Raw genomic sequence first — 25,146 nt, 5'->3', positions numbered from 1 at the left:
TTCAATGTTCAGCGATTGTGTTTTACTTTCAAGTTCTTCATCCATCACCAAATGGAGGATTATATCTAATAAATGGTGTTGACAACTGATAAACTGAGGTTTGTTGATGCGTTTCTCTGTGAGCATTTGTTGCAATATTACAACAACACCATTCTTTTTTTCAGTGCTATCGCTTGTGGTATCTGCAGCAATCATCTGTAATAAATTCAATAGGTGAAATTCATTATGGACTTTAGAAATTCCTTGAGCAATAGTTTTTCCCCTGCCATCTACCAAGCCCAGGATATCCAATTTGGTTTCTCTTTTTTCATTTTTAAGGACGACCACTTGATAATTAATTCCATTTATGTGCTTGCCGTCAAAGTGTAAGGAACAACTTATGCATACTCCATCCATATGCAACTTTTCAATCATTTCTTTTTTCAGCATGTCTTTTTGATTGTTGACTTGTAAATAGCTGATTGACATGGAGTTAGGATGTCAATGCCTCCACGAGGCAATTGCTTGCATATGTTAGCAGCTTTGTTTGTTGATACTCTTGTGTAGGTCGCCAAGTTGACTGCAATTTTGCTGTTATGATGTTTTCTGCTTAGTGTAGGAGTAGTCTCATCTTCATCTATTTCATATTCACTGTTGTCAACTTCAGAGTCAGAATCACTAAAACCAGGGTAGTAAGATGATGAGTTGGTTGACCTATTAGAAAGTTTTTGTCTTTTAGAGGGATGGATTGTTTTGTTACTGGCCGCTTAGCTTCCCTGCTTGACACATTCATCATAACATTTCAGTATTTTATCAAGCTTTGCTCATATAACTTGATCAGATACATGAGAAAAGTTCAGTTTATTCTTTCAAAATTTGGTGACTTCTTTAGAAATTTCCGCTATTCGCTTCTTTCTTCCTTTGATTTTTGGTCCAAGGAAATGGTAGCATCCGATAATTTGCTTTTGGAGAGGCATTTTGCACTTATCTTCCAGTGAATATTCTTCCTAAGGGACCATTCTACTTTTATGAGTGTCTTCAAATTTTACCAGATTATTGATCCAGACATCCTTGGTCTTCTAAATGCTATTATCGCTAGGCTTGTACGTCGCCATGTGTTGCCTAATAATAACTATAAAATTATATAAGCAGCTATATATACACATTCTAAATTGTTCTAGAATGTTCTAAATTGTTTTAGAATATTCTAAATTGTTCTAGAATATTCTTAATTGTTCCAGAATGTTTTAAATTGTTTCAGAATGTTCTAAAGTTGTCTAAAATATTCTGGAATTTTCCAAAATGTTTTAAAGTTCTAAACACTTCTAATATATACAAGTTTTAAATGATTTTCAGCAAAGCCACACACATTAGTAGTAGCAGTAACAAGAATAAATAAATGGCGATTCGTAATTTTAATTGTGGGGTGACCTTTTGACCTAGATGAATTGAACATGCTTTCAATGTTTTCTAACAAAAGTTCATCGATTTATGACACAGGAAATTTTTTTTTTAAAGTCAAAAAGTTGTAACCCTAGTACATACATTTATACACATATATGTGCGTATTGGATTTTTTGTTTAAAAACTTCTTTGATCAAGTTATTTAAATAAGAATATTAAGTTTTTTTTTTTGCTAAAAAGATAAACTTGGTTCAATTTTTGTATATATAAGTTTTAATTTTTTTTTAAAGGAAAAGCTTGGATCTATTTATTGGGCATGCTTAATGATTGATGAAGCACACAGATTAAAAAACGATGACTCTCTATTATATCGAATGTTGATAGATTTTCGAACCAACTATCGCTTGCTTATAACTGGAACTCCTCTTCAAAATTCCCTCCGAGAATTGTGGGCATTAATGCATTTTATCATGCCAAATCAGTGAAGTGACTGTTTTATATGTTTTATGTTTTAACATTCCTAAAAATGTATAAATATACTTATGAAAGTATATTTAACTTTATTATTAACTAAAACTGTTCAAAAAGTTTATTATATAAAAATGTTTCCATAAAAGGGCTAGACTAAGCCCTCAAGCTCAAGTAAAATAAAGAAAAAAACTGTACATACAGTGACAGCATTTATCATACAGAGTACATTAAATTAGCACCATTGAATAAAATGTTTATTCAATGGTGTAATCATAAGTTATAAATAATTTTTTTTTGGCTGATTTTATATTTGGTTAGGGAATTTTAAAAATATTTTATTTTTGTTTTTGAATTATTTGATTTAGAAATTAGAAACACTTGCACACAATTGTTCAAAAAAGCATTATAGGCATATATATGTTTTATAGAAAATCATTATAAGCGTTAGCCAATTTAGCATAAGGCATGTTTAAGATGTCTAGAAAATGTATTATAATATATAGAAAAGCATTTTTGTTTAAGCATTCTTATTACCTAAGAAAAAAAATTCTAAGAAAAAAAGCTTGTTTCTTAAAATAATTAACAAAACCATATTTTATTAATATACTAGAGTATATTTAGTTAGTCCTTATTTTTCTTAAATTACATTTAGCAGGCATTTTGGCATTGATTCTATGAGATATTTGATTTGATCATTGTCAAGGTTAAGTAAACCATAAAGTTAAAGACCCTGATTGAACAATATCTTGCTTTAAAACTTTTCTTTTTTTTCATCAATTATATTTTTATTTATTTTTTATTTAGTTTTTTTTTCTATCAAGTTTAAAATACTTTATTGAATTCTAATTACAGATCTATGCAGGCTAAAAACATTTTTGTTTCATTTCATTAAAAAAGTTGTTAGTTATTATAGGAGTGTTTTGGATCATTATTTTGTTGAAACAAAATATTGTTTCCTATTTAAGTTTTTTTATCAGAAGCTTTTAAATTTTGGTCTAATATTCTTATGCAAATTAGCATTCATAGGATCAACTGTAAGTTCTAATTTACTAATGCCATTTAAAACTCTTAAAGCTATACAATCTGAGAACATTGTATTTTAGCCACCATTCTTAGCTGTTTCTCTTTTGCAGCTCAAATAAAAATCATCATCGTATATTTTATGTTTTCTTAGTTGAACTCAACATCACTGCTACTTTTATGAACCAGTATCATCTTTGTTATGTTTTTTAAGAAAGACATATTTTAATAGCTTTATATATATATATATATATATATATATATATATATATATATATATATATATATATATATATATATATATATATATATATCTTTGTGTATGTGTGTGTGTGTATAAAGCTATTAAAATATATCAACCATTTTTAGTATCCTAACATTTACTATAATTTTAACTTATAATAATTTTTCTGACCATTTAATCTATCCAACAACACTTCAGGTTATATAAACACATATTTTTACATAAATGTAAAAATATTTTTTAAAAAAACATGATATTTTTCAATCTTGAAATGTTTTGTTTAATTCCTCCATTTTCAAAAGGTAAAATTACAATTGAAACTCTAGAATATAAAATCAAAATTTGAAGATATTACAGAGAAATATTAATAAACAAATAGAATTGTTACAAACCAATAAAAGTAATACAAATTATGATACCTGTAAATAGCATAAAAATAATAAGTAAATCAAATAAACTAAATTGATAAATTTATATTATAATGAGCAGTTTGTTTATTTAAAGATGGATTTTCCCATTTAATATGTAGTGCTTTTTTAATTTTCAATTTGTTTTTGTTTAGAGCAGTATCCAAAATTGTAAAACAATTATAGTTAGTAAGAATTTATGCTTTTATTTAGTTTTACTTTAATTAAAGATGCACAAACGCAGTAAAGATTTTTTTCTACCACCTTTTAGACCAATTATTTCAACAATTGGGACATATAACTATAAACTTGCCAAACATCTTTCTGATTTACTGTCTCCTTATATACCAAAATCTTATTCCACCTGTGACTCTTTTTCTTTCGTTGATGAACTAAAAAAAGTTTATATAACTAACAAATATATAGATGACATTAAAAGCTTATTTACTAATATTTCACTTAAAGAAACTATAAGTATAACTACTGATTTATACTTAGAGAAGAAACGTGTTTTATCTTTAATATGAAAATGTTTTTCTAAAACCAGTTCAAAAAATTACTTCAAATCTCAACATCCCATTCTAATTTCTTATTTAACTTGAAATATTATACTAACTTGTATGGTGTTGCCATAGGTTCTCCTTTAGCGCCAGTCTCAGCTAATATTTTTATTGGGTTTTATGAACAAAAATGGGTTAGTTACTATTTTTTCTCCATACTGATTTTCTATAAAAATTATGTGGATGATTTTATCGCTATTTTTAATTCAGAGTTTGAAGGTCAGGAATTTTTTAAACATCTTAATAAACAACATGAAAATTTAAAATTTACAATGGAAAAAGAACAAGATTATCAAATTGCATTTTTAGATGTTCTTATCAATAATTCTGTTAGGTTTTCCAGTTTATCATTAAAAAACATACGGGTCTTTTACAAAAATTTTTCAATTTTGTTCTCTTTTGTTATGAAATTAGTTTTATACATTGTTTTATTGACAGAACATATAAAATCAACAACACATGGCTTGGATTTGATAAGGACATAACAAATCTATCTATTGATTTTAAAAATAACCAATGTCAACCAGAAACTTGACATTGAAATTAAATTATTTGTTGATAAAAAATTAAACCCATCTGTTATAAATAGTATTGATAATCCTAATACAAGTTGATATAAACTTTCATTTATAAGATTTTACTCAAATTTTACTAAATCAATAAAGTTAATAAAATCATTTAAAATTTTGTAAAAATGTCATAATTAAATTTTCATAACCAACAAATTACAAAATAGTTTTTGTATATAAAAGATCCACTTCCTCGGCTGCTCAAATTTAATACTGACTACAAATTTTCTTGTGCTGGCTGTAATGCCAGTTATATTGGACAAACCTCCAGACATTGAACAACAAGGATTTATGAGCACCTTACAAGTGATAAACAACCTAATGGTTACAAGCATTTAATCATCATCAATTAATTGTAAAAATCTAACCAACTATAATTGCTTTTAAATTTTGGATCCTGCTCTTAACAAAAACAAATTGAAAACTAAAAAAGCACTCCATATTAAATAGGAATATCCATCTTTAAATAAACAAACTGCTCATTATAATATAAGTTTATCAATCTAGTTTATTTTATCTATTTTTTATTTTTATGCTGTTTACAGTGTCATAATTTTTATTATAATTTTTATTGGTCTGTAACAATTCTATTAATCTATTTATTTATTATTTTATTATATTAATTGTAATTATTTTTTTTTAAATGTAGTATGTAAACTACAAAGCATGTCATGATTGAAAAATATTGTGTTTTTTTTAATATAATTTCGCATATATATTTAATTAACTTAATCTCTATGTATATTATATATACATAGAGATTAGGTTTTAACTTCTTTTCTTTTAGCGCATGTTTTGTAACATTGCCTAAGAAGTATTAGTTTAGCAATTTTATTGCATGCCAGCTACTGATGTATATACCTATACTTTTTTAATAGACTTTACCATAGTGCCTTCAATAAAATAATAAAACTAATAAAGGCTTAAATGCTTGGTCTATTCTTTTTATATAAATATATTTGCATTTATTTGTCTATTTTATTACTAACTGTAAATTTACTCAAAATTGTTAAAAAAATAATTGTTGATATTTTTTAATAGGTTTAATTCTTGGGAAGATTTTGATAGTAAATATTCTGTATCTGATAAAGATGGTCTGCAAAAACTTCATAGAGATTTGGAACCTTACTTATTACGAAGAGTTAAGAAAGATGTAGAAAAATCATTACCTGCAAAAGTAAGTTATTGTTTTGATATTTGATTTATAATAAATATTATAAAACTATTTTATAAAAAGTAGTTCTTAACAATAATAGTTACAGGAATTTTTTCTCAATATGCAGTTAATACAAATTTTAATTTTTTTATTATTTTTGTAGAAGTTGCAACAAGAGGTTTTTTTTTTGTTTTCTTTAGGTAGAGCAAATTCTTCGTGTTGAAATGTCACAGATCCAAAAACAGTACTATAAGTGAGAAATCAGAATCTGAAATTGTTTTAGATTATTTTGTTGTTTGTAATTTTTTGTTTTAATTAATTTCATTTTTTTTTTTCTAAAAAGTTTCATTTAACAAATCAGGTTGATTCTCACACGAAATGTCCATGAATTATGCAAAGAATTAAAGGGAAAATTTACTGGCTTGCTAAACATAATAGTTGAACTTAAAAAATGTTGTAATCATTCTAATTTAATCAAACCGTCAGAACTGTGTTTAAATGATCCTTCTTTGTTACAGGTATATACAGGTATTGTTAGAAATCTAAAAATAAAAATTTCAGTTTTAATGAAATAATATTTAAATGTATTTATTTACATTATTTAAATCAAACTTTTTAACTAATAACTTTTTAACCCAATGTTCTTTTTAATTTGTTTTCTTTTTAATATGTTTCTTTTTAAGTACAAAATAAAAATTCTTAGCAAAGTCATCCCATGCCAAATGAACTAAAATTTTAAGGTTTTATCATTGTCCACCTCGCTTATGATGAAATATGGATGTTAGTTTATAATGAGAAAAGCAAATCTTGAAAGTTCAGAACCTTTTATAATTTATCTTATGAATTACATAAGGTTTTGCTTTTCTCATTAATATTAACCAACTCTCCAAGTCAGTTCATTTAGCACCAAATGACCCAATATACAAATATTCAACTTGGTGAATAGTAAAAAAGTAAATGGGTTTTTAAGTTGGTAATACAGGAAGATTAAGCTGTATAAAGAGAAGAAAAAAAGAAATCAATTTGTTATTATTTTTATAATATAAGTAGTTTTACTATAAACAATTATACTTATAATATAAGAAATTTTACTATAAACAATTGTGCTTATAATATAAGTAGTTTTACTTTGCGCAAATAATAATTAATGCCAAAAAGGTCAACAATCAGTAATAAAAATTTACAGTAAGTTTTAATTTTGGTTAATTTTGATTTTTATGTTTAACATTCTGCCTTAGCCATAAAAGTAATATTGTTTAGGAAGGCGCAAGAACTACTTTGTTAAATGCTTTTACACTGTGCTCTGTGACAGACTGCTCTGTTAGGTAATTTTGAAGCACATTAATGACTAGAAGAAGAGAAAAAAAGTTACATTATAATTAATACTAATAAGTTATAATATGTTAAGTAATAAATGATTAAAAATACTGATAATTAATTTAAGGTAATGGTAAATTTACCATTTTAAAAATTTGATATATGTTTGTTTGAAAAGAATTTTCATATGTTTTTAAAATTTTTCGTTTTTATAATTTGAGTTATTTTAGAAAATAAGTACAAGCAATAGCTGGCTTTCACATTTTTTGGGTTTTATTTTTATTTATTTTTTTATAATGGTAAAAGGTTTTAAGGTAGAAGTTATAGGATTATGATCTGAAAACCAAAAATGAAAACATTTTTTAAAAGTAATATATCAATCTTTCCTGTTTATTTAAACTCTTTGTTTATCCTTTTTAGACAATAATCAGAGGAAGTGGTAAAATGATTTTGCTTGATAAGCTTTTATGTCGTTTGAAAGAGACAGGTCACCGGGTTTTAATTTTCTCTCAAATGGTACGCATGCTTGATATCATTGCAGATTACCTTTGTATTAAAAGATTTCAGTTTCAGGTAATTATGTTTTATGCTCTGGTTGCTATTGTAACTAAGTTTGATATTAAAACAGTATAGTGCTTCTTTTTTTAATTTTTTTTTTAATTTACAGCTTCTGTTGTAGAAATTGTAAGTAAATAAAGTAAAATAATAAACATAGTTTTATTATAAAATAAGTAATGCTATAGTAGTTAAATGTATAATTAATTATAAATTAGTAATAATATAAAATAATTATGAAAAATGTATGTATTTATGTGTGTGTTTGTGTTGATGCGTTTGTGTGTGTGTATTAACACTAATAATGTGTATTTGTGTGTGTGTGTGTGTTTATATGTGTGTATTTAAAATAATATAAGTTTTCATTGAACCTTTGCATAGAGGCTAGATGGTTCTATACGTGGAGATAAACGCAAGCAAGCTTTAGATCATTTCAATGCTGAAGGATCTCAAGTAAGTGTATTTAAAATAGTTTGAAAGATTTTTAAGTTAACACACGTTCATATATATATATATATATATATATATATATATATATATATATATATATATATATATATATATATATATATATATATATATATATATATATATATATATATATATATATATATATATATATATATATAAAGAAATTATTAAATTAATAGAAGTACATATGCTCAGAAGGGGGAGGGAGGGTCTTCAAATAGCATACAAATGCGTATAAGGGAGGGTTTAGTATAAAAGAATGTACCCACTAATTATAAAAAATATTCCTTGGTAATGTTCGTTTTTCTAATTTAATACAATTAACAAGTACCTGTTAATAACTAAATGTTTTTGAATAAAAAACAATATTGTCTCATTGTTAAAAAAGGTTTCATATCTAGATGATACCTACCCAAATTTATGATGTCATCAATAATGTTTATGATAACGTAAATATGCAAAGATATTGTTATACACACATACACACACACACACACACACACACACACACACACACACACACACACACAGATTCAAGATTCAAATGCTCATTTAAGTATAGAGTTTTTTTAGGTAAAGAAAAAATAATTGAAAATTTTTGGTATAAAAATTAATAAAAATTTTTAATGTCCTATTACCTGCCCATCCTACTGGCAGAAAAAAAGTTTTTTATTATAAAATAAAAAACATATTACCTGTCCAAACTCAGTTTCTCAGTCTTCAAATCCGAGTTGATGCATGTACTGAAATTATTACAGAAAATTTTATTAAAAGTTTTACATTTTAAAGCTTTTACATAAGTATTTCATTACGATATAATTAGTGGTATTTTGAGTTCAACCATATCTTCATTTATTGCACTCTCAAAAATAGTGTAGTCTTTTTATCTACAAAATGTAGCAATTTTGCGTACACTAAATGTAGATGTTTCACTCACGTACATTTATGTAGATAAAAAGTCTACATTAATTGTAGACGCGGAAAAATCTACATTAATGTAGCATTATAACTACAAATAGTGTTGCCTTTTTATCTACAATTGTGTAGTTTTTTATTTATCTACATTGAATGTTGATGTTTCACTCGCGTACAATATGTAGACAAAAACCCTTCATTTCCTGTAGTGTCTTATAATAAATCTACATTTATTGTAGCTTTTTGGAGTTTTTGCCGATTCATTTAGATTTAATATTAATTTTATCATAAACACTTTAACATATATATTAGCACATATATATATATATATAGTAGCATGCAAGTTCCTATTAGAAACTTGCATGCTAGCTTTACATGCATTGCATGCTAGTTAAACTAAAAAAACTCTCTAAAACTACTTATTATACTTTTCAATAAAATTTTTATTTTTTTATAACCAAACTATAGAAAATTTATCAGGAATTAAAGAACGCCAAAAGTCAAATAAACCTAGAAAATACCATAGAAAATAAATATTGTTGTCAAAAAGCTTAACAAATCTTATCTTGGTTAAATATAAGTTTACTCAAGGTTCAGTAGTCTAAAAAAGTCATTTGCAATTGAACTATGTATTGTTGCTGGGATGCCACAAATCTTTTCAAGTAACGAAAATAGCACTCGCAACTCATCCGGATACTTCAGGTCAAAAACGTAAAACGTTGCCAAAAGAAGTAATACCACCTCGGGAAAAGAATCGGCATCTTCAACCAATATAGCATTCAAATCAACTTTGATATACGTTGCTGATCCTAGTATAAAAATTAACGGCTGCTTGCACCCATCTAGATTTAATACTTCAACAGCATCATCAATCTTGTGGAACTTTTAACTTAATTCATATATGAATTAAGTTAAAAGTTCCACAAGGTTTCCAAATTTTCGTTTAGTTTTTGGAAAAATGACACTATTTTACAGTTTTTTTTACAAAACTTGGCTAGGTTGGATAAATTATTATTTTTAAATCTAGTAATGAAAAAATATAAGAAATCATCAGAAATAAAAGCTGTAGAAAAGAAACAAAAAACTAAATACTAACCTCAAGTTCAACAATAAAACGCATCGATGTTGCTTTTCCAGATTTTCTAGGTTCCTTTTTTCCTCTCTTTGGCGGAGATGGCAATAAATACGGTAGTGCTTTAAAAGATACAATCGTTTTTTTTGCTAATAAAAAAAAGCTTTTTATAACATGTATACATTCCATTACCTTTAATATAAAAAAAATTTCAATTTCTAAAAAAAGCTTCAATTAATGATTTAATTAATACCTTCATCAAATTCATTTTCAACAGCACTAATACAAAATAACTCTTCTTTCAAATCTTCATCTTTTTCCGAAGCAGTAACTGCAAGTTGTAAAATTGTATCTCTACATAATGACCATTGATTTCAAATATCTTTAAATTCTCTAACTAAAAAAAAAAACTCTTGCCGTATCTAAACAAGAACATAATACAAATTAAAACACACCTTGGATATAACTTCAAAAAGCACATGCAAATATAAGCGCAGCATAGATTTAAATAGATTAATTTAAATTTGAAACCAATTTATAAGATTTATAAGAATTTTAGTAAAAAACTTGCAGTTTCATTCATATCCAAAAACCTCGGATATCTTTTCAGGATAAGAGTAGCATTTGGTTTTGTGTTTAAGATCTAATCTCTTCGAAAGATTCGTGACTCAGCCATCATGTGCAGCAGCTCTTCTTGGTTAAGAGCTGTTGGACGACGTTCTCGGATCAAACGTTCAACTTCGCAATTTTCTTCACCGACGAGTTCTCGACAATGTGGTCTAATAATGAATAAAAAAAATTGACATGATCACTCATGCTAAAAATGTATTAAATACTATGTACATACTAAATTTATTAAAAACCTACATTCCTTTCCTATGATTACATTTTGTGATTATTTATTTAGATCTTGAGCGCTGTTGTCTAACATAAATCTCAATATGGCCAGTGTGAGATTTTCCACAATAAAAATGCTCCTTAATGAATAAAACACAATTTATTTTATAGAAAATCCAAAAGTTTGTAAATGCATAGAATAATTCACATTTTAATGAAACAGCATAATAAATCCTAAAACACTTACATGACCAGATTCCGTAAGTTTACTTTTTAGACAAGGGAAACCTGCCACTATCGAAACAGCCATAGCTAATTTTTCCTCCTTTGAGGGCATATCCTTTCTAAATAAAGTAACATTTAATATGAAACTAGTATAATAAACATATTAACAAATACAAAAAAGATAAAATATTAATACAAATATACTTACACTTTTGCAACCTCCATAAGATATCAACCTAAAATTCGCACTAAAAAGTGTCTTTCTTGTGTTGAATATATTTCACCGCTTAATAACTTTGACACAAGTGTTGGGCCGTGAACACTTGTGGAACTGTTGTCATTCTTAAAGAGTACCTCTTTCACAGGATATAACTATTTAATTTAAAAACATATGATAGATCCTATACTAATGATTCTCTCTTTAACAAATATTTTAAATAAAAAAGTTTATACATTACTAGAGGGTGTGAATGGGATATTTCTCTGAATTGGTGCAGCTATTAAGTTTAGCACTGGTGATAATTCATGTAATGTTTCAGCTTGAGGCTGTAAGAAATCAATTATAGGTACAACTGCACATGACTGCAACCACTGTATTATAAGTTTTCTCTGTCCCATTTTAAAACCTAATTCAACCAAATCATTTTCATTTACTAATACAAAGGAATTGAGATCCATTGCTTCTTCTAAAATAAATTTTAGAATATAAATATTACATTTCTTTAAATTGATTACAAAAACTAAAATTATAAAAACATATCAAAGTATTATAATTTACATTACTGCGACCAGAATTTTAGAGTTATAAGATTTTTTATTAAAATAATTTAAGAAAAAATTCTAAAAACTAAAATTAAAATCAACATTGAAGAAGTGGCGTGGAATAAAGCTGCTTCCTTAAAGACAGAAGTCAATTGATATTCGTCTTAATTTTTTACATTTTTATTAAGATAAAAAAACTTTTTTTAATAAACAATAAAATTTATATATAAATACCTAATAGTGTGATTACTAATTCTTGTGGCAATCTATCTACTTTTAGTACTTCACATAGCTTCTCTTTTAATGAATTCATTTTTCTTTTAAATAAATTTATTGCGTTACTAATTGAAACTAGTTACAAAAATAACAAAATCAAACATTAATTAGTATGTGATAAAACTGTTATGTTATTTTTTAAATGGTTAAAGTTAATTAAATTAAAACACATTTTTTGAACAAAAAAAAGACAACAGAAAATATTTGATAAAAATCGCACGCAGCAATTTAATAAATAGGTCTAAAACAATTTATAAAGCATACAAATAAATGTCTTATTTAAAATTTTGTTTGAACTTGTGCATCTAACAACATATTCAGGAAGTGGATGTTCGTCAAGCAAAGTATTGAAACTTAAGATTTCAAAAAGCACATCACTGTAAGATTTAACTTCATAAGAAAAAATATGGTCAACAAATCCTACATTAAAGAAACAACAACAAGCCATATAAGTGAATTTTCTACATTAACAAAAGCCTCGACTTTTCCAAAAATCAAAAAACCATCTTTATTTATAGAAATAACAAGATAATTATCTTTTCCAATATTATGCTACCAATATGAATTTTGTAAGAAACAAAGACATGGTCATCTGATTTTAAATTGTATTTAAAACACAGCACATTCTTAAATGGCAATAAATTAACACAAATAAGATTAGACTTTGATACTAAAGGTATTCCTCTATTGTGTTGCTTAGTCAATTTAGAAAGTAAAGAATTATATTGATGCCTGTAAGCAAGTGTATAGCAAATATTTGTAAAATTACAAACAATATGAGCCGATCGTTTGAAAAATGAATTCTTAAGCTCATACCGTAAGCAACTTATTCCTATCAAAGGGCCACTTTGAAAAATAATGGTTGGATAATGAACCAAAAAATGTTGCTTTGGTCACAGTTTTAAATCTGAAAAGAGTTCCTTGAAAGATTGTAAATGTTCTTCAATGAGATCACGAAGCAAAGTTATCATAACATATGTAAACTTAGGAGCTAATAAAATATCAACTAAATTGCAAAGTTGAATGAAAAAAATCCATTGTTTGTCATCTTTGTTTATCAAATCGCCAACAGCTAGTGGCAAAAACCGAAAAAATGCCCACATTTGCATTGCTTTCATTGAAGGATGTATTTTATTTTCTTCAATTTTGAATATTGCAGGAGGTTTATTTCGTTTGTCAGTACTTATCATACTAAAGATATATGACATTCTCTTATTTAATATGTCAATAGTAAAAATCTTTTTTTCTTTACAAATTTTTGTAAGAATGGCTGCAAGGTGAATAGGAATTAGTCCTTCTAGAATTGTATGCATAGGATCAATTGCAAAGTTATTAGTAATATGAAAGTCTGGAATTTTATTTAAAACAGAATCTTTCTTAACTCCTCTTACATGGTTAACTACAGCATTTTCCATTTGCATTAAATTTTGAACATCCTGTTGATGTGACTCAACAGTTCTTAAAGTAAATTTATCTTCAGTAAAAAAATTCTGAATGTCACTTTGTTTTGCATAGCACATAGAGCAAAAATAAAATTTTGTTGAAAAACATTTAATCAACCCAAAAATACCATTTAAAGCCAAATTGTCACAGGCAACTTGACATAAACCAACATAAATTGTTTGCTCACCTAAAATATTATAAGAATAATATAGTATAGGCCTAATATAAAACTATACAAAAAAGTTACACTACAAAAAAATGTATTCTATAAAATAGAGAGCTCAGTGTTCTTAAAAGAACAGAGCAATAACAAATAATATATATATATATATATATATATATATATATATATATATATATATATATATATATATATATATATATATATATATATATATTTATCTCAATTCAGTGTTGTATTTATGTGAGAAAAATAGAATAATATAAACATACACAGTTTGCCTACCTAATAATGGAAATACACAATTGAAATCAATATTTTGAAGTTTTGTTATCTCAGCTTTAAATTTATTTAAAACAGTAGCACAAAGCCAGCAAATGAACATTAGAAAAACATGAATTTAAATTGTTTGGTAAGTTTTTAAAAGTATAATAGAACACTCCTATATTACATAAAGTAGATCCACGTAATGTCCACGTAATGGATTTGTTGTTCCCATGCCATCATAAAATAACTGAATCATAACAGACTTTTTATTCTTATCAGCAAATAATGAATGGGATGCATACAAATTAGCATCATAAAACTCAGCTAAATCAAAATTTTGTGTATGAGCTTTAAAAAGGAGTGAACAAAAATCATTATCTAACAACAATGATCGTAAGGTTGCTTCAATAGAAACATATTGAAAGGAATCATACACCAATCTATCTTTACCATTATTGCACTCAAACCTTTGCCCAAATATAACAGATTCAGGTTTTACGTTACGTTTTTCAAAAAAAGAATCTTGCTGATATCTTGTTTTAATGAATTCTAAGGGAAACCTAGCATTATCTAATATTGGCATCAATTTATTGAGAAGTGCTTGTTTGCTTGTTTCTGAAATGCCTTTTATTTCCTGAACTGTTAAACATATTTTATTTGATAAATCTGAAAGAGAACAGTTTGTCATGACATTAAATGAAGAAATAATATCAGGCACAACACAGAATGGTATGCTACTATTAGCTCTGAGTTCTGCAATCATTGCAACACCAACTGCATAGTTTTCTTCATTACTTGCTTGTTGAGTGTACAATTTATCGATATTATTATTAGTATTATTAAAATTATTTTCAATATCAATAGTTTTATCCAAATTGTTTTCATCGCTAATTGTATTATCCAAATCAAAGTTATAATTACCTTTTTTACAATTTTCACCACAACAACTTCCATTGCTTTCAAAAGTACGAGTACTTTCTGTAAATCTTTCAACAAGACAACTTACATTGCTTTTAAAAGTATTAAGGTGATATGATTTCAAATGTCTGCATAAATTATATAGTGTTGAAAATGTGCTACTGCATTGCATTTGCATACAACGAAACGGGAGTTTCAATGAACCAGTAATTTCATGTCCTTTTATATGCTTAATAAATTGATTTATATCGTTTATTACCAATCTACATACGAAGCAAATATACATGATGTACCTAACTACCTAATAGTATTATGACCAATGATAATTTATTTAAAAAGTAGCAATTTTGTTTTAACAAATTACTTAAGAAGGTACAACAAATTCAAACCCCTAAGGTTTAAGGGTGAAATCAGCCATGTGCCATTACTTGACTGCTATAACTTTACCGAAGTAATGGCAGTCAACGCAAATAAAGTAGCCAAATTTATCTACAATTTATGTAGACGCGGATATATCTTCCGTTTTGTATCATTTAGTTTTGATTTTTAAAGCATAATATAAGACTTTACTAAACGCATCACTAAACTAATGCTACAAAACTGTAGATTTATCCGTGTCTACATAATTTGTATATAAATTTGTCTACATTATTTTTGAGAGTGTGGCATCACATTTGTTCAATAAGTATAGTCATTTTTTAAACATTCGATAATATATAAACATATAGATAAATAAATGTATACAACACTTTTTTATATAACAAAGTAAACTCAATTATGTATAAAAGTGAAAAAAAGTAGAAGTTTATTTATCAAAAATTTATTAAAAAAAGAATAAAATAATATTATATCTTCTTTTTTATTAGGATTTTTGTTTCTTGCTGTCAACTCGTGCAGGTGGTCTAGGTATAAATTTAGCCTCTGCTGATACTGTTATTATATTTGATTCTGATTGGAATCCACAAAACGATTTACAGGCTATGGCACGAGCTCACAGAATAGGTCAAAAAAATCAAGTAAACATTTACAGGTGAAAAAATTGTATTGCTGTTTTTAAGTAATTTTTTTTTTATTCCATTTTATTTAAATAAAATAAAAATAATTTGTAGAAGATGCTCCTAAACCTTAGGTAGGAGAATGAGATATAGGTTGGAGAAACTTCTGAACCTTAAATGGTAATTCTTCTTAAATAGTAATTCTTCTTGGCGATTGTATCACACATCTAGTATTTAAACATGGATGTGGGGATATTGAAATCTATGTCGGCCATTGACATTAAACTTAAATATGTGTGTGTTATATATATATATATATATATATATATATATATATATATATATATATATATATATATATATATAGATAGATAGATAGATAGATAGATAGATAGATAGATAGATAGATAGATAGATAGAGTTGGTATACAGGGTATCTGCCAGATCAGGGAAAAGTCAGGGATTGGCAAAAAAATCAGGGGATTATCAGGGAAATTAGGTTAAATTAAAAAAAAATCAGGGAAAATGGCTCTTCATCAAACTTTCATAACTTAAATAAGTTGTACATGGTACACGTAATATAAAAGTATATTTGGCAAATAACTTTAAATTAAATCAGGGAAACCAGGTAGAAAATCAGGGAAAAGTCAGGGAAATCCACCTTAAAATATTGGCAGACACCCTGCTATACTAATTAGTACATATTAGTTAAAAGTTAAAAAAAAAGATTAAAAATAATTTTAATATATATTTTTTAGATGAAGCAATATGTAATGATATTATTATTATTAGTATGTTTTAATTTGGCTAATGATAATATTATCTTACAGATTTGTCACAAAAAATACTGTTGAGGAAGATATTATCGAGCGTGCAAAAAAAAAGATGGTTCTTGATCATTTGATTATTCAACGAATGGATACTACTGGAAGAAGAATTCTTTCAAAATCCAATAATGCCCTTTCTTCAGCGTAAGGTTTATTTTCAAAATATATAGAAAAATAGGTTACTAAATAAAAATTAAAAAGTTAAAAAGTAATTTTTATTAATTTATTATAGAGCCTTCTATTAATTTAATAAAATAAAGTTTTAAATGTTTTTTAAGAACATTGAGTTCTATATATATGCACATAAAATAAAAACTTAAGAAAATATTAATCTTACTTTTTATTTGTTTTATTTATGCAAAATATTTTTGTTAAACAAGTTTTGCATCTTGAAATAACATACTAAAAAAACTATATAAAAACTGTATAAAAACTAGTATTGCAAAAATTGTTTATGCCAAAAAAAGAAAAATTGCATTTTTATATTATGCCTTATATCATTGTTGACTGTCAAAGTTTAAAGCTTTGTTTGAAAAATAATTCTTCTCAATTCTAATGTACTTCATTTTCCCTCAGGTGTGTACTGCTTATGTGTGACCATTCCGTAAATTTATATGCCAAAGTCTTTTTTTTTTCAAGACTAAATTTAAATTTTTTTTTTTTTTTTCAGTTGCTCTACTTCTGCATATACTTTTCTCTTTAATCTTCACACACTGGTAACCGAAGAAAAAAAAAAAAGTTTAAAAAAGTCATAGATACCTAGATCAAAGTTTGTTGTCATAGATACCTAGATCGAATTTTGCTAACCAATCAAAAAAAAAAAGAGTTTAAATAAAATATAGCAACAATGACAAAAACAGTAAACGAAACCACCACAACAAAAATGTCAAAAACTATGTAGGGCAAGAAAAAATATATATATAAATGACAACCAAAAAGTAACATACGTACACACATATACATTCATACACACATATACATCCATTTATATATACAGTAATATGGATACTAATATTGGCAGTAATTTTTCTGGTAAGTTTTAAAAAGTTACGGCCTGGTAAATTTTGTAATTTTCTATTAAAATCATTTTAATAGAAAATAACAAGTATTTTAATTTTCTATTAAAAGATATTGTTAATTGTTGAATAATATTATAACATTAAAAATGTATTAAAAGCTTTATTTTATCACATATAAATGTAATATAGGCAAGCCTTCCCAGGAAACGCGTGCAATTTTTCATCTTGTATGACCTTGCATAAGTATTTTATTTTAGACAACTTGGTCACAGCTGTTTGCAAGTTGTATTATATTAGGTATTCTGGAAAAAAAGTTTCTAAAACAAAGAAAACAAAATAGCAAATTAAAATAAACTTAAATAATTAAAAAAAAAAAAAATTAAATAATTTGTGTACTGTTTTTATTTTTATTTCTTTAGAGTGGTTGTTATTTTTAGCTATCAAACTCGATAAGTCAAAACAAAAAAAATGGTTTTAAGTTGACATTAAAAGGAGTGATTTTCCTATATTTTATTTGTTGTTTTTTTAAAAAGGAAAACGAAAATATAAATTGCCATTTGTTTATAAAATATATTTGTATAATTTTAATGTAATAAGTAGATAATGTCCCTATAAAAAAACGTCTATGCGATGCATGCGTATACTTTTATGTGTAACTTTTTGTATTATATAATTATATTTATTTTAAACTGAGTATACATACGCTTTGGCTTATTTGGATAAGGCGCTAACTTCATAAACAGAATATCCTAGGTTCAATTCCTATGACTGTCCAATTTTTTTTTTTTTTCTTTAAATACTGCTGGTCATGTGTTTGGTTTGTAACCATTTATCTTTTCTTATTTGTATATAAAAAATCTTTTTTTGTATTTTTTTGAATGATACACATCTCATTACATTCAGATTTCTTATACCATTTAACCCTTCCATTATATTTTCTAAGTAAGGCGCACACACATATAAACATAGTTTTTAAGCTTTAATTAGGCCATGCTGTCTACACATTTTTCACATAGCTTTAATTGTTTCATATTACCTTTCTTTCCCTGTACGTTTTTTACCCCCAATCTTTTTTTTATTGGCTTTTTTAAGTGTGCATTTAAAAAAATCTTTTTTTTTTTATTATTATTACAAATTGGTAGTAAGACCCTATTAACTAGGACTATCACTCATTTTTTGATCCCTGGTAAATACAACAATATCTCATTTGCTTAACTTGCAAATAATAATAAAAAAAAAAATAAGAAAAGGTGGGTTTCGAACCACGGAAATCCTAATTATGAAGATATCACTTTATACAAATAAGCTAAATATGCGTATTTATACATTTAAATAAATATAATTATATAATACATAAAGTTATACATAAATACGCATGCATTACATAGACGTTTTCATATAGGAACAACATATACTTGTTACATTAAAATTATACAAATATATTTTATAAACAGATGGCAGTTTATATTTTCGCTTTCCTCTTTAAAAAAAAAATATATATATACCTGTAAATCGAGCCGAACGAGCCAAGCTTGCCAGAGCTCGGCTCGGCTCATTTACATATTAAGAGTGTTCAGGCTCAGCTCGAGCTCGTTTCGAACATGAGATTCTTTGTTCAAGCTCGGCTCATTAAGGATTAGTATTGTTTGGGCTTGGCTCGTTTTACATGTTGCTGGAGCTCGACTGGTTTAAAACTTGAAATAATTTTTGTAACCTGTTAGTTTAAAAAAAAATTGTTCATTAAAGGCTCGTCTGTAATAATAATCCAAGTCCAAATCAACAAACAATATAAACAATCGTACAGTCTATTAAACATGCAAATAAACAACATAATGAAATAAGATCCCACAAATCTAATAGTTCAAAATAAAAGTTAAAACTAATAGTTCAAAGTTCAAACATAATGTAAACTCTCACAAACATAATAATTCTTATTAAACACTGCACTCTAATAGTTCAAATTACATTTTCACAAATATAAGTCTTGCTCTCATTGCATTGGATAAATAAATATATATATATTCAAGCTTTAATCGAGCCTATATGAACGAGCCTATGATGTTCAAGCTCGGCTCGTTTAATAAACAAGCCTAATTTTTTGTTCAAGCCCGGCTCATTTACCATTCGAGCCGAACATGAATGAGCTCTTGTCGAGTCGATCACCGAGCCGTTCACGAACACGAGCCAGGATTTTTAATTTGTTTTTTTGCTTTGCCTTGTCTAATTTTGTTTCTAAAAATAACAACCACTCTATAGAAACAAAAATAAAAACAGTACACAAATTATTTAAATTATTAATTTCTTTTTATTTGTTTCTATTTAAATTTATTTTAATTTCCTATTTTGTTAGTTTTGCTTCCTTTAATTATTAATTAATAAAACTTATATATATATTAATATTATAAAACTTGCAAACGGCCGTGACCAAGTTGCCCAAAATAAAATACTCACGTGTGGTCATACAAGACTGCTAGCATTTCCTGGGAAGGCTTGTATAGGTGTTAAAATATTTAAAATGTATTAAAAACTTTATTTTATCATATGTAATATAGATGTTAAAATATATACTTTGTGATATGTACTTTTGTTTAATCTGCTGACTATTCCTTTATACAAATCTATTTTAAAGTGTTAATGACACCATATTATTGCATATAATACATAGAATAAACATTTAAAACTAAAACCTTTTCAAAAATTGCGAAATGAAAAAAGAGTTGGTTTTTAGAGAGGTATAAAATAATATTGGTACAAAATGGCAGGACTTTAGGCTAGACAGGTGCAGCCGATGCACCCGTCTGGTGTCATTAAGTGTAAATTGTAAAAAATGTGTACATTTAAAAACAATCTTTTTTATTATTATTAATTTACAAATTGGTAGTAAGACCCTATTAATTAGGACTATCACTCATTTTTTGATCTCTGGTGAATACAACAACATCTCATTTGCTTAACTTGCATCAGGGCTTCTGCATTTTTACTTAATGTCCTCCAATGAGGGAAATTTTTTTTTTCAGACATCCGCACTAAAAAATATATTATATTTTTTTAAATTTTTTGTTTTCAGTAAAATGTTGAGTGGCAATTTTAATATGATGAATGGAAGTTAAAGTAAAAGATTGTCCATAAAATACGCAATGCTAGATTTATTTTAAAAAAAGAAGTAGGAGAACTTTAGCTCTTTTATGTGGAAATTTTCATTACATTTAATGAGCCGTTTTTATTTTTTATTTAACTTAAGGCTATGCGAGGGAAAACTTTTGATCTTTTTTGTTTGATTTATTAGTGTAATTTAGCATTGCGTAACCTAAGGTTTAAAAATTCTGGTTAATTGAATACTTGTATTGTTAACTTGTAAAGTTAACAATACAAGCAAAACAAAAATAAACATTGAAACTAGTATTTAAAATATTCCTATCATGCTTTTTTACATGCATACATATATGCATACATATATAAACACATGCAATATATAGAGTATATAGTATGAGTATAAGATCAAAAGTAAACATCTAAATTAGTTTTTAAAGTATCCTTATCATGCTTTTTTACATGCATACACTTTTTTGCGCCGATTTCTTTTTTGGATCTTGACTAATTTTTGGTCCATTAAAGCCAAAATAGCTTTGATTGGATTAAAATCTGCTGATCGAGCTGGCCCGGGCAATAATTTTCTTTCATCCATGCTTTACATTAATGAAATATGGTGCCTGTGTGGGTAGGCACCATATTTTGTTGAAACTGCCATCATTCGTTTTGATCAATTAGCATGACTACTGATCAAACCATGCAATTTTCTAGCATCTCTATAAAGTTTAAAAGTTGCTCTAAACTTTTGTGTTAAATATTTTTTGTGTTGATTGTTGCACTTTAGAAATTTTTTAAAAAGGTTTTAATTATTAAAATAAATAATTTATTGTATATAATGACTTATTATAGAAGTGTTCCATTTAAAAAAGAAGAACTTTCCAGCATTTTAAAATTTGGCGCTGAAGAGTTGTTCAAGGATCATGATCATGAATCTGACCAAAAGTTACATGTATGGTTTTAAATTTTATTTATATTAATGTATGGCTTACATAATTAACATGTTTTTTTTTCAATTTATTATAAAAATAATTGTTTAATGTTTTGACTTTTTATTATTTTGTTTTAAATAATTTTTAATGAACTATTCCATCTTTTTACAATAAAATTTGATTTACTGATTAAAAAGTTAATATGTCAAATGTTTTAAACATTTTTCTAGGCAATGGACATTGATGAGATTCTACAACGTGCTGAAACACAGGATACAGTTGATTCTATAAATAGTGTTAGTTAATAACTGTTATCTCAGTTATATGTGTGTTTTTTAAACTTAAAAATATTATATGCAGAAATATATATATATATATATATATATATATATATATATATATATATATATATATATATATATATATATATATATATATATATATATATATATATATACATATATATATATATATATATATATATATATATATATACATATATATATATATATATACATATATATATATATATATATATATATATATACATATATGTATATATATATATATATATATATATATATATATATATATATATATATATATATATATATATATATATATATATATATGCAGCAATATAATATATATATACTATATATATAATCTTTTTTGTTGATTGTTTTTGTTACCAATAGGTAGTGAACTATGCTGCATTTAATGAAGAAGATATTAAAGCAGAGTTGACAACACCAATCCAAAAGCTTTGGAATGAAATTATTCCTGAAGAAGACAGAAAACAAGTTGAAAATGAGCTTGAAGAAGGAAAAAATAGTACATTAAAACCTAGAAGTCGTAAAACAGTAGTAAAGGTTTGTATTTATTTATTTTTTAAATTATTTATAATTGATTTTTTAAATAAATTTATTGATTTTTTTTTTTAAATTAATGTTTTATGGTTATTAGGCTCATCACTTTTTGTATTTGTGATAAGCAGAATTAATTTTCTGGTCCTGAGTGATATTTATATTTTTATATTATATTAAATAATTTGCCAAATAGATGCATGTTGGTGTTGAATCCAAAAAAGTTAAATCTAAAGAGATTGTTGATACTGACACATCAACTGATTCTGACTCTGGTAATGAAGATGCTAAAGTTTTAAAAAAGCCAAGTAGAAAATCAAAAGTTTTATCTAAAGATGAAATCAAAGGTTTTTCAGATGCTGAGATCAGAAGGTAAAATAAAGTCCACATAAAAAAAAGTAAAAGCATAAGAATAGCTTGTGCTAATCAAAAAAATTTTTTTTTAGATTTATTAAAAGTTTCAAAAAATTCTCAAGACCAATGACAAGGTATTTACAAATTTTTCTGTTTAAGTTTTTTATTTCACCAAAATAAGCAAAAGTACTTTTAATAATTTTAAAAATTTATTTAATTTTTTGAAAAAATTATTTTGCTTTTATATAACACTAATGACTTAGTATACGACAAAAATAGACTGGATTCTATTGCTGAAGATGCTGAACTAACTGAGAAGCGGTTAAGCGAACTCCAGAATCTTGGTACTTTACTAAAATTGTCATGTGAGCAAGCTGTTAAAGAATACCAAGAGAAGTTGCATCAGGATGAAAATTTTGATGGTACACTATTTCTCAGTTAAAAAATAGATTTTCTTTTTATTTGTTTTATTTTTTATTTTTTATTTGATATTTTTTTAAAGGAAGAAAAAAAGGTGCTACATTAAAGATTGGAGGTGTCACAATTAATGCACCATCAGTTTTAAAAGCAGAAATTGATCTTGAACCATTATCACTTTGTTTACCTAATGATCATAAAAATCAAAAAAGGTATATTTAAAAGCATAACCAAAGAAAGACCTTTTCTTTGCATGACTAGACACTTAATTGGTTTGACATTAAGTTTTTAACATAAATTTTGATATAATTATATCAATCATCTTTTTAGCTATAGATTAACTACCCCCACACGTAGTGTTCATTGGGGCATACCTTGGGGTGTTGTTGAAGATTCAATGCTGCTTGTTGGAATTTTAGTTCATGGTCTTGGAAACTGGGATGCCATAAAAAATGATCATTCTCTTATGTTAAATGGAAAAGTAGGAATTATTTGATTTGTTAAAGTTTTTTTTTAATATGTATTTTTATAATAAATAGTTATATTTATTATTTTATTATATTTAATATATTATATTTTTAATTTATTATATTATTAATTATTATATTTAAAAATAATATTTTTAACTCTTTAAAGCAAACATAAGACGATAATGCTGTGTGTATTTTATAATTAATGTTTTAAGAAATAAATAATAATAAGTTTTTTTTTTCTTTTTTATAGTATATATTTTTTCTATAGTTAGCTTTTTTTTTTAATTATTATTGTATTTTAGAGCATTTCAAATTAAAAAAAAAAATTAATGTTAAATTTAATAAAATAAGTTCAAATTTATTATTATTTAAGTAATAAATTTAGTTTAAATATAATAAAATAAATTTAAATTAAAAATTTTTTAAAACAGAATGTAGAACAAAATTTAACTGTTTTATTGTTTTATCTAAAATTAAATTAGTTCACAATTGCAGTGAAAATGTTTTTTACATAAATTTATAAGTATAATTTAATATTTTCTGCATAAACTATTTTAAAAGACTCTTTAAATAATCTAATTGAAAAATGATATATATATATATATGTATGTATATAAGGGTTTCACTACCACATATTGTGTAATGTTGCAGTAGTTAGAGAAGTTAAAAATAAGATTACTCAAAAAATTTGAGAGATTTTTGATAAAGAATTGTTGTGGATTTGATTTTAAAGATTTCAGAGATTATGCGAAAAACACCTTGAAAAGTGCTATATGCAGAAGTTTTCTTTTTAAGATAATATTTACCAAATAAAGAAAAATAATATTTAGACCGCTGAATGATTTTAATTTAAATAACATTTTTTTTACATTTATAATAATCAAACTTATAGTTGATAATTAGTTTGGTAACTCTTTAAAGATTTTAAAGCAAAACTTTTATGCTTAAATACATTTACATACAAATATTAAAATAGTATTTATTTCACAATTTAAAACATTCTGATTAGGGATATATTTTTAAGTAAAACTTTATGACAAAAATTTAATATAAAAACACACACAACTAGGCCAAGATGCTTCAGCATCTTAATCCAGTTGTGTCACCATCAAGTTTTTTAAAAAGCT

General features: G+C 25.5%; 1 protein-coding gene and 1 long non-coding RNA gene across 3 annotated transcripts in view; one reads left to right on the top strand and one right to left on the bottom strand.

Annotated features, from left to right (window-relative positions):
* Positions 1-25,146, top strand: part of LOC100206141 (chromodomain-helicase-DNA-binding protein 1) — an 81,768-nt gene that overhangs the window by 39,128 nt on the left and 17,494 nt on the right. The window contains 16 exon segments of the mRNA XM_065816467.1: positions 1,674-1,864; positions 5,696-5,831; positions 6,011-6,063; positions 6,172-6,328; positions 7,548-7,700; positions 8,064-8,135; positions 15,916-16,079; positions 16,875-17,015; positions 21,830-21,929; positions 22,140-22,235; positions 22,608-22,781; positions 22,972-23,147; positions 23,222-23,263; positions 23,409-23,551; positions 23,632-23,758; positions 23,877-24,027. Of these exon segments, the coding sequence (XP_065672539.1) occupies positions 1,674-1,864; positions 5,696-5,831; positions 6,011-6,063; positions 6,172-6,328; positions 7,548-7,700; positions 8,064-8,135; positions 15,916-16,079; positions 16,875-17,015; positions 21,830-21,929; positions 22,140-22,235; positions 22,608-22,781; positions 22,972-23,147; positions 23,222-23,263; positions 23,409-23,551; positions 23,632-23,758; positions 23,877-24,027 (2,076 nt within the window).
* On the bottom strand, positions 11,008-11,923 carry LOC136089269 (uncharacterized). Of its 2 annotated transcripts, none has more exons than XR_010642909.1 (4): positions 11,656-11,923; positions 11,411-11,574; positions 11,225-11,321; positions 11,008-11,117 (listed from the first exon to the last, which is right to left on the bottom strand). It is a non-coding gene; the product is annotated as an uncharacterized LOC136089269 (long non-coding RNA). The 2 variants fall into 2 exon arrangements; XR_010642910.1 differs by having other exon boundaries at positions 11,661-11,923.

Source organism: Hydra vulgaris, chromosome 13 (genome assembly GCF_038396675.1).
Source record: "Hydra vulgaris chromosome 13, alternate assembly HydraT2T_AEP".
In the NCBI taxonomy this organism is placed as follows: Eukaryota; Metazoa; Cnidaria; class Hydrozoa; order Anthoathecata; family Hydridae; genus Hydra; species Hydra vulgaris.
This window is presented reverse-complemented; position numbering and strand designations above follow the sequence as displayed.